The 10,256-nt window shown below is 35.0% G+C and overlaps 1 protein-coding gene across 2 annotated transcripts in view; it reads left to right on the forward strand.

Moving 5' to 3' along the window:
• LOC107710946 (ras GTPase-activating protein 2-like) overlaps positions 1-10,256 on the forward strand; it is a 45,150-nt gene that overhangs the window by 32,057 nt on the left and 2,837 nt on the right. Inside the window, exons 18-24 of one of the 2 annotated variants that reach the window (XM_016515844.1) lie at positions 468-541; positions 695-801; positions 7,066-7,148; positions 7,428-7,636; positions 7,720-7,823; positions 8,525-8,696; positions 9,744-9,814. In XM_016515844.1, coding sequence (XP_016371330.1) covers positions 468-541; positions 695-801; positions 7,066-7,148; positions 7,428-7,636; positions 7,720-7,823; positions 8,525-8,696; positions 9,744-9,780 — 786 coding nt within the window. In that variant the 3' untranslated portion in view covers positions 9,781-9,814. Of the gene's footprint in view, positions 1-467; positions 542-694; positions 802-7,065; positions 7,149-7,427; positions 7,637-7,719; positions 7,824-8,524; positions 8,697-9,743; positions 9,815-10,256 lie in introns of those variants that run through there. The other variant, XM_016515853.1, reaches the window with a different exon arrangement.

Consider the following 10,256-nt stretch of genomic DNA (forward strand, 5'->3'; position numbering starts at 1 on the left):
GGGCGGTGGATATTTGTGGCGGTCAATGTGGATATTGTGGATGAGTTCTTCTGTGTCATCACGTTCTATTAGTTCTACAGCTTCAGTTTCGGAACTTTCACGCTTAGTAACACATACAGCTGTGCCCTCACCACAGTGCAACAGTGAAAAGGGACTTCTTTCAAGCAGTGTCGCGTTCCGAACGTTGTTTAAGTGACATGCGTATTGCGGTATTTTAAAAATTCATATCATAACGAAAATAAACACCGGTATTCGATATGAACCGGTATACCGCCCAGCACTAAGTACATGACTAAGAACTTACAGCATTTCTCATTGCGGTATTGTGTGTGATGTCACGAAGATGCCGGCATTGCCCAGCTCTCAATGTGCATGTGCTGTGTACATTTATTATAAAACATTTTGTGTCTTAAACTTGGGCTTCGTTTTTAAATATCGTTTTTCTTCTGTCATCTTTTCCCAATTAGTTCTTAGATGAGATCTCCTCTAATGTAAGTAAGGAGTCCAGTGGAGTGGAGGACTCATTTGTGCTGAAGGAGGGGTGAGTGAATGACACCACAGTTCTCAAATTAGTCTGATTAATTGATTAGTCCAGTCTTTTACATCTTTGAGTAGCTCAAATAACTACAGTTCAGTGTGGCACATTACATCCAGGAAGCCTAACAGTTAGATGTGTACATATGATTTTTAACAGAGAGGTACATAAGCGGGCCCAGGGCAGAAAGCGAATAGGAAAGAAGAACTTTAAGAAACGCTGGTTACGAGTGACCAATCAAGAGCTGTCCTATCACAAGCAGAAAGGTGAGTGATCCCGGCTCTGATGTGTTCTCCTGCAGACCAGTTTGGTCTATGATCCAAAGAACTTTGTTTGTGAGCAGTCATCCAGTTCAGCTGTAAAATGTGGGTGTGCAGACAGTTGTTTTTGCTGGCAGTTTTTTAATATGATAATGGAATTGAAATAGCACGAAAAGTATCCCTGGATTCTTGTAGCTTGTCCTCAGTTTCATATTCTTGTTTGTGTAGCTCCTGTACATGTAGTGTGGTCAGCCAGTTCTGGATGTGAAAAGTTCTGTTTCCCCTTTTTGATTTATGCAGTTGGCTTTATATCATGGGTGTGCACTTGTGTTCACTGATGTCCGTGGATTTTGTGGATTTAGCAATGTGTATGAGTACGGAATATGTGTTTGTCCATTTTGTAACGCTGTGTTTTAAATTAGTGGACATTGCCGAAAATATATACATCCATGATATAATGGATGTGATACAATTTAATTAATTAGTTAAAACCAGTGAGATGTAAAATGAATTGCTGAAATTAATTATTTTACACAATATTTTCTCAAAAATAATTGGAAAAAGCTGTGTGTTATGCATTGACGAGGCTGTCAGTAGATTTAGTTCTTAAAATTATATAATAACAGTAAGGTTATTTAATTTATATATTGATGCATTAGAATAATCAAGGAGGCATATAGTTTTTCATATATTTATTAAAATATTTAAACTGTAATGAACAGCAATATTTACCTACAAACACACTACCGTTAAAATGTTTGGGGTGGGTAAGATTTAAAAAAAATAAATGAATACTTTTATTCAGCAAGGACACATTGAATTGACCAAAAGTGACAGTAAAGAAACTTCTAATGTTAGAGAATATTTGTTTCAAATAAATTCTCTTCTTTTGAACTTTCTATTTATCAAAGAATCTTGAAAGAATGTATCACGGTTTCCACGGAAATATTAAGCAGCACAAATGCTTTCAACATTGATAATAATAAGAAATGTTTCTTGAGTACCAAGTCAGCATGAAAGACTGGAGTAATGGCTGTAGAAAATTCAGCTTTGCCATCACAGAAATAAATTACATTTTAAGATATATGAAAATGAAAAGTAGTTATTTTAAATTGTAATAACATTTCACAATATTTTGACTGTATTTTGATCAAATAAATGCAGCCTTGGTTAGACTGTACAGTAAATTTGATACAATATTAATTTTTTCAATTTTATACATTTCCAAATTTTTGAGTGGAGTGATGATGAATCACTGAATCATTGTTATGAACTGATTCACAGAAATGGGCAATTTGAAAGAAATGATTTCCAGACATGAATCAAACTTCCCATCTGTTTCGGTATTTTTTATTTTTTTTTCTTGAGGTTTGAATGAGGACACTATTACAAATACCTCTGTTAATACTATCACACTTATGAGTCATGACATATGGAACAGGAAATTTCCACAGTGTCGGTTAATTTTGTACCGCCACCAACAAACTGATAAAGAATATGTAATTAAATGCACTCCAGTATGCAGCACCCAGTCCTAGCACTGCTGTTACAGCAATCAGTTTCATTGCATTCTAACTACATAATTCCCTCATATCCCTGAAGTGAACTGTCCTATAAAACAAGAGCCATCTCAATTCACAAGGTGTAATGTAAATTTCAAGGTCACCAATTGCAAATCTTGGTGTGCATTATACAGGTTTACCGCTGTTGTAATAATAATCATCCTTTGGAGTGATAATCTTAAAGGAAGCCAGCATGGTGGCTTGCCCTTCTTTTGCTTCCTGCTGGGCTGTAAGCAAAGCTGGATTACTGTTGTTGTCTTTCCTACAGGAGAGCTGAACAAATGTACACTACTGAAAGGAAAGTATGCTACTGGTTAAAAGTTTGGAATAATTAAGGTTTTTTAATGTTTTTAAAGAAGTTTCTTAAGCTCACCAAGGCTGGATTTATTTGATGAAAAATACAGTAAAAACTGTAATATTGTGAAATATTTTTACAGTTTTAAAGAACTGGTTTGTATTTGAATATTATTTCAAATTTAATTTATTCCTGTCATGGATAGGCTACATTTTCAGCAGCAATTACTGCAGTCTTCAGTGTCACATGATCCTTCAGAAATCATTCTAATATGAGGATGTTGACTAATCAGTTGAGATGTGGTGTGTCTGTATCCAGCAGAGTTAGGAAAGCTGAACTGGGTCACTTTGACACAACATAATTGTTTTGATTATTATCTTGTTCTGCAGGTTTTTTCCCCGTGCATTTAGATTTTCCACATTGTTTTTATTATGTAACTGTAATTTATCATATAATTTAAACACTTGTGCTGGGAGTGACTCTGGCAGAAAGCATGTTTCTTGTTTGTGTTCATACATGGCAAGAATTATAATGTTTGAACATTAGTTTTGTTTCTGGTTAAAATATATGACTTTTCTTAGCTCATTTTTGGTAACAGCAAGCTATTCTCCTAATTTTACCAATAAAGGGAGTAATATTTGTTTTACTCAGAGACAGAGTTTTGTGGACTGTAACACAGTGCACAGAGCACAGTGTGTGATGTTGTTGAGATCTCTTTTAAAGCTTTAAAGGAGACCATTGTGAGATTGTTCGAGTTTTTGTCTCAGGAGACAAGTTTGAGAAGCAGGTGACTCAAGCAAAAATCTCCATTCGATCTTAAAGTAACCTCATTTCTGTCTAAGAGAAATATTTGAGATGTTAAAGAGATCTCACTTTTGATTTTTCTTTCCTATGGGATGAGCCATCTACACTATACAGTAAAGTTTTGTCTGGTTTCTGCTTTCAGAAGAAGTCTTTCTCACAATTCTTGAGTGACAGGTACCCTGCTGATGCCACTCTACCCGCCAGAGACTGACTCAAACCATTTCACACACTCTTATTTTCTCCCTTTTTCCTTCTCTTTTTCATTTTCCCTTTATCATCTTTGAGAAGACCAGCCTATTCTCCCCTCTGAAAACAACACTAAGGAGCTAAACACTGCTGAATGAAAAAAAGAAAGAGAGGGAGAGAGATGAGAGAGAAGGAATCCCTCTGCAAATGGGCTTTCCTGGATGAAATTAAATATCCAGATCAATGGACTGAGCCCTTGACGGAGACCATTGTGAGATTGTTCGAGTTTTTGTCTCAGGAGACAAGTTTGAGAAGCAGGTGACTCAAGCAAAAATCTCCATTCGATCTTAAAGTAACCTCATTTCTGTCTAAGAGAAATATTTGAGATGTTAAAGAGATCTCACTTTTGATTGTTCTTTCCTATGGATTGTAACAAACGGCAGTGGATGTGATTCTCCACATCTTTGCCTACTTTGCTAGGACACTAGCTGTGTCAACTTGAGGAGAACTGACTTCATATAGTAAAAATCAGTTAGGAGCCACTGTGTTATTCACCATTTTGATGCAGGAATATTCTGAACTTTATTCCTGAAGCATGAGCTTGAATTTCACCTCAGGATCAGGGAGTATAGGTTGCATTTTTAGTAGACTGGCCTTTTGACCAAATGTGCTCACATCACAGTTAAAAGAGGGAGAGAAGATAATAACTCATAAGTTTCATTTCCTCTTATTTGATCAATGGAGGGTCATCTTCTAGACACATGACCGCTGAGCATCTGGACTAAATGATGGACTGTCCTCTGTAGATGTGCACCTTTCATTTGTAACTGTCCTTCAGATATCAGATCTGGGGCGGTTGAGGATATTATGAAGGTACTCTGTGTTTTTCACTGGCTAAGCTCAACCTGACCCTTTTAAGGATTAGAAATCTCATTGAAAAGAAAATCAAAATTCTAAAAGACAAAGATACCCTGAATCAGCTGATCTATGGCAGTCATTTGGTGCGCATAGTTTTACTCATCCCTGCAGGTTTTGTGTACATTCCTGCAAACATTTATTTAATATAGTATGTAGTTAGATGTAAATAAGTGCGCACAGAATATCAGATCAAATCAGGCATGTGAAAACAAGCATTGAGTGATTCAGTCTTCTCTCTCACTCTCTCAAAACGGCTTTACATCAGCTCATCTCACCTGCACTACGAGATTTTCGCTCGCATTTCGGGACAGTTGTCTCTTTCACTTCCCTAATTGGGTCACTGTTGCATTGTGACTGCACTGTTGCATTGTCACAAAACTGTATCATTTGCACATCTTAAACCATTTGGTAGTCTCGCTCTCCAGAGACGGTTTACACATAAAGCCGCCTCAAACACCTCACGAGTACCAAATTGAGTTATTTTTCGCAGCTTATTGTGCTTAAGCGGCCAAATACACACAAAATTGTCAATATGCCTGTCCTGGCGAGTATCCTCATAAACAGTCGGTTTTGTGTTAAGTGAATGTAAGCAGTTGTTTAGAAAGTAAATCATTGTGTATCAGTATATTGAATCCATGCAGTCCGTCTTAAAGGGACAGCAGCCTAATAAAGCTTCGGGTGTCTGTCATTAATGTTAATCAAACATGAAAGGCAAAAAAAAAAAAAAAAGAAATCACTTTTGTAACTTTAATTTTAAGGATTAATATGTTTTTAATTTACAGTTTATTCAATTTCTGTTTTTTTCTTTACCTGAATACTACTGTTAGACCTAAAAGGTTTCCTAAATGAAATTCAGGCCCTGAGTTAAGTTGATAATATTGGTTAAATAACTAATAATATTCAGTGATGTGATATGTTCTCTACGTGGAGTAACGTCTGGCACAGTCATCACAAATCGAAAGCAAATAAGTAGCATTAATAGTCATTAATTAATGTTAATCAAACAACAAAAGACAAAAAAAGATCACTGCTCTTGACTAAATAATTAAATACAATTTTAAAGATTAATCTGTTTTTAATTTACAGTTTATTCAATTTCTGTATATTTCTGTACCTGAATACTACTGTTAGACCTAAAAGGTTTCCTAAATGAAATTCAGGCCCTGAGTTAAGTTGATAATATTGGTTAAATAACTAATAATATTCAGTGATGTGATATGTTCTCTACGTGGAGTAACGTCTGGCACAGTCATCACAAATCGAAAGCAAATAAGTAGCATTAATAGTCATTAATTTTAGATAACATATGCTATGATAAATTTGAACAGATTTTTATTCTTATTTTACATGTAGACTTGTTAAATAATGGAACATTAGGTCATAAATATGGTCTCAAAAGTCATGGAAATGTATTGGTAAAAATGTGTACGAGCCCTGTATATAACGCTTTATACAATACAAATTTAAATCAGCTTCACACTGATAACCAGGAAAGTAACAGTGTTAATATTTTATAATTAACTGATTAAGAAACAAATTCAATTTCAGCTGTAAAGCAGCTCTACAGAAGATAATATTGTCTGTATTTGTTTCAATGCAGTTCAATAACTGTCAATGTTGCAATGCTCTTCAGTTATTAAACAAGTACATTTCAGATAAGCAGCTCTACAGAAGGCAATATTGTCAGTATTCAACTGAAGTCAGTCAATGTCAGTTCAATTTCAATTTTGAAATACAAGATTAATACTTTTACTTTACTTTTACTTTTAGTCATTTAGCAGACGCTTTTATCCAAAGCGACTTACAAATAAGAAAAAGTAATTAAAACTAAAAGCTAAAACTCTATAAACTCTATAAATACTATATATATATATACACACACATTTAAGAAAATAAAAGAAATTAAATAAAAATGACAAATGCATACAACAACACTTCAAAACTAAAACATTTAAATTTAAATTTAGCATTTAAAATACGTTTTTGGATGTGTGCGGACCTTCTCTTTTGCAAGATTAATTAAAAAGAGATGGGCTGACGTGGGGTGTGTGGCTCTAGTTCTCAAGCATCTGTGTACTTTGGCTGTTCTGTGGTCAAAATGTTGAACATCATCAGAGGAGATGAAAATAGGAATTTATCAAATGTGTAGAATGTGCTTGAGAAACGGCTGTGTGTTTGTACTGGCGCAGCAAGTTGGTGTGCTATCAGCTCCACGGGCTTGGCTCGACTAGACAGAGTCACTGGTCATTACAGAATATCATGTGATTTTTTAGTGTCAGTCTGAACCGCAGTCCCCAGATGTTTTGTTGATGTGTGTATGCAAAAACAGACACAAACAGTCCCACCGTTCTGGGCTCTGTATTTAAATTTTTTGCATTTGTATTAATAATGCATATTATTCATCAGTGTCCTTACACAAGTGCTAAATCTGGCAAAGTGTGATTTTATTCATTTAATTTTCTATTTAAATGGCATAGATAAATGTATATTTGTATTTGTGTACAGGGAAAGAAGCACTTTGTGTCATTCCTGTGAAAAACATCCTCAGTGTCGAGAAACTGGAAGAAAGTGCCTTTAACCGCAAAAACGTGAGTAGCTCAGTCGTATTTGTGAGTTTTTGTGTTTCTGTGTTCCTGGTATAGCATGGTGCTAGCAATGCAGAGGTCATGAGTTTGATTCCCAGGGGACCAACATATAAATTAAATGTAAAATTTTGAATGTTGTTTTGGATAAAAGTGTCTGCAAACTAAATCAAATAAATTCAACCCTGGTGACTTTTTTTAAAAACAATAAAAAATGCAATTATTCCAAACTTTTGACTCGTAACGTATATGTAGCATGTTCCTTTACCACTATTTGTTTTGCAGATGTTTCAGGTAATCCAGTCAGAGAAGCCTCTGTACGTGCAGGCGGGGAACTGCGTGGAGACCAACAGCTGGATCGAGGTACTGAGTCAGGTCAGCCGCTGTAACCCGGGACGGCTCAGCACGTTTCACCCGTCCGCTTACGTGGGTGGATCCTGGTTATGCTGTAAGGAACCCAATGAGAGCACCCCTGGCTGCAAACCCTGCACTGCGTAAGACATCTTATTAATACATTTTATCGCTTTATCAAATGTTGTACACGTTCTTGTTTTTGATGTCTGACTTTTTCTTTTAGGACAGTGTTGGCTAATATTCAACTGGACATCGACTGTGACAGAGAAACAGAACGAATCTTCTCCTTCTTCTCCTCCAACCGCTCCAGACTACAGAAGATGGAGGGTGTGTATAGCCTACAACAGTATAAAATCAAAACTGGCCAAATGTACTTTCTTAATACACATGTTTGTGATTCATCAGTGTATGTTTTCATAATATTTTATCAAAATGTACTTTCTCCACTACTGAAAAAATGTTTCTTGTCTATTGATGTAACAAAGACCTATGAAATAATAGCTAATGTCAAATCATTTCAGTCGATCCAGGATATTTCCTGCTTAATATTCAGTTTCACTCAGAAACAGTCAACTGTTTAAACACACTTTTGTATTATGGAGTCATTTTTATTACTACTATTTTCCAATTTTTTACATAGCTGTATAGTCATGTGAACTGTAAAACAACACAAATGTAAGTATGGCAATGGCAAAATGAGCAAAAATGTTAAACAAATCAAAACATATCGTAGATTTCAGCACACTGTTTATTCTCTCAACCAACGTCATGCTTTTTTTTTTTTTTAACCAACTTCATGCTTTTAATGTCCCATGATTTCATTTGATGACTCTTTTCCTTTTATTATTTGGTCAAGCTTGACCATTAAAAAAGCATAATATATATATATACATAATATATTTATAAAATATATAAAAAAAATTGTTTGCATTTGTCTAAAAAATACATGACTATTTGCATTTCCACATTGTCTTGATAAACAAATTGTATTCATTAAAAAGTGTTGGTTTATTTGTCTGTGTCTACAGATGCCTGTGCCGGTATGTCGGTGTATCTTGGGCAGCAGGAGGAGTGTTCAGCCTTCACTATACAGGACCCTAAAGAGACCTTCCGTACTATTAAAGAGCTCGGAGAAGTACTGGATGATCTGCAGGCTCACCATGACTCAAAGGGAGCGCTAACTGATGAACCAGGCACTATGTAAGACACCCAAAATGTGTTCAAATTGGCAGAGAATTAAGAAATCACATTTTTATACAAAGTGCAAAATGTAAATTGTAATATAGATTTTTAAAATTAATTAATTTTATTATTATTTTTAATTCACTTATTAAAGGTAGAGTTCACCCAAAACAAAAATTTGCTGAAAATGTACTCATCCTCAGGCCATTCAAGATGTAGATGAGTTTGTTTCTTCATCGGAACAGATTTGGAGAAAATTAGCATTATATCACTTGCTCACCAGTAGATGCTTTGCAGTGAATGGGTGCCGTCAGAATGAGAGTCCAAACAGCTGATAAAAACAGTACAATAATCCACAAGTAATCCACACCACTGCAGTTCATCAATTAATGTCTTGTGAAGCGAAAAGCTGCATGTTTGTAATGAACAAATCCATCATCAAGACATTTTTAACTTTAAACCGCTTCCGCCTAAGAGTCCTCTATCCATAGTATTGCTTTCTGCAGTGAAAAAGTCTTCTTGTCTGAATCAGGAGAGTAAAATGCATCGATCAAGTACCATTTACAAGCGAAAACAGTCCAAACATTTCAAAACAAATATGTGGGTGGATTTTTATGTGAGAGGACAACAGAGGATGGACTTTTTCACCGGAGGAAGCGTTATTATGGATTATAGACTCATATTTTGGCCAGATGCAATGGTTCAAATTAAAACACGAATGCTCTTAAATGGTACTTAAGTCGCTGTCTGTTCATGAAGCGCTGAAATGTCAATCATCGTTGTATAACCTCATTATGACCTATAATTTTTGATGCAATATTAAAAAATACTTGACATTTACCTGGCCAAAGATTTTTTCCTAAATATTAAAGATAATTATTATTTAATTATATTTAGCTTTGCTTCAGGGACATTCACCAATCAAGCGAAGTGATCAAAGTGATAACGATGACAGCAATGCTGCCCAACACTGCAGCGCTGGCAAGAACAGCTCTGGATATCAAGAAAAGGTTGTAAAATAAAAGTAAATTATTAAGGTTATTCTCTTTTATTTGGCTATATTAGGTGGGTTTGCCACTGGGCCTCAGTGGCTTTCTTCTAGGATAGATGAAAGGGAGCTGGGATGAATTTAAAATACACACAAAAGGAGCAATGGTATAACTTTGCCAACATTTTTTTTTATTATTCTCATAAATCAGTCAGTTAACCAAGTTGGAGTCTATTTCAACATTTCAACATTTTATTACTGTTTTGACATAAGGTTTGAGGTACCGATGTTTTTTTTTTTTGCAGAATAGGTGGAAATTTTCTACTTTATTCTCAAAATATTACAACTTTAATCTCATATTGCTATGACGTTATTCTCATAATTTTGGCTTTATATTCAAAATATTTTGACTTTAATCTCGAAATAGTTTTCTTTTTTTTTTGTGGCACTAAAATGTTGTTTTAAGAAACAAACTCATCTAGGCCTACATCTTGGATAGCAAATAAATTTAAAAGTAAATTTTCAGCAAACATTTTTCGTTAAAACGTCCAAATCAACACCCCCCCCCCCAAAAAACTTATAAAAAAAAA

The sequence above is a fragment of the Sinocyclocheilus rhinocerous genome, unplaced genomic scaffold (assembly GCF_001515625.1).
Source record: "Sinocyclocheilus rhinocerous isolate Xijiao unplaced genomic scaffold, SAMN03320098_v1.1 scaffold943, whole genome shotgun sequence".
In the NCBI taxonomy this organism is placed as follows: Eukaryota; Metazoa; Chordata; class Actinopteri; order Cypriniformes; family Cyprinidae; genus Sinocyclocheilus; species Sinocyclocheilus rhinocerous.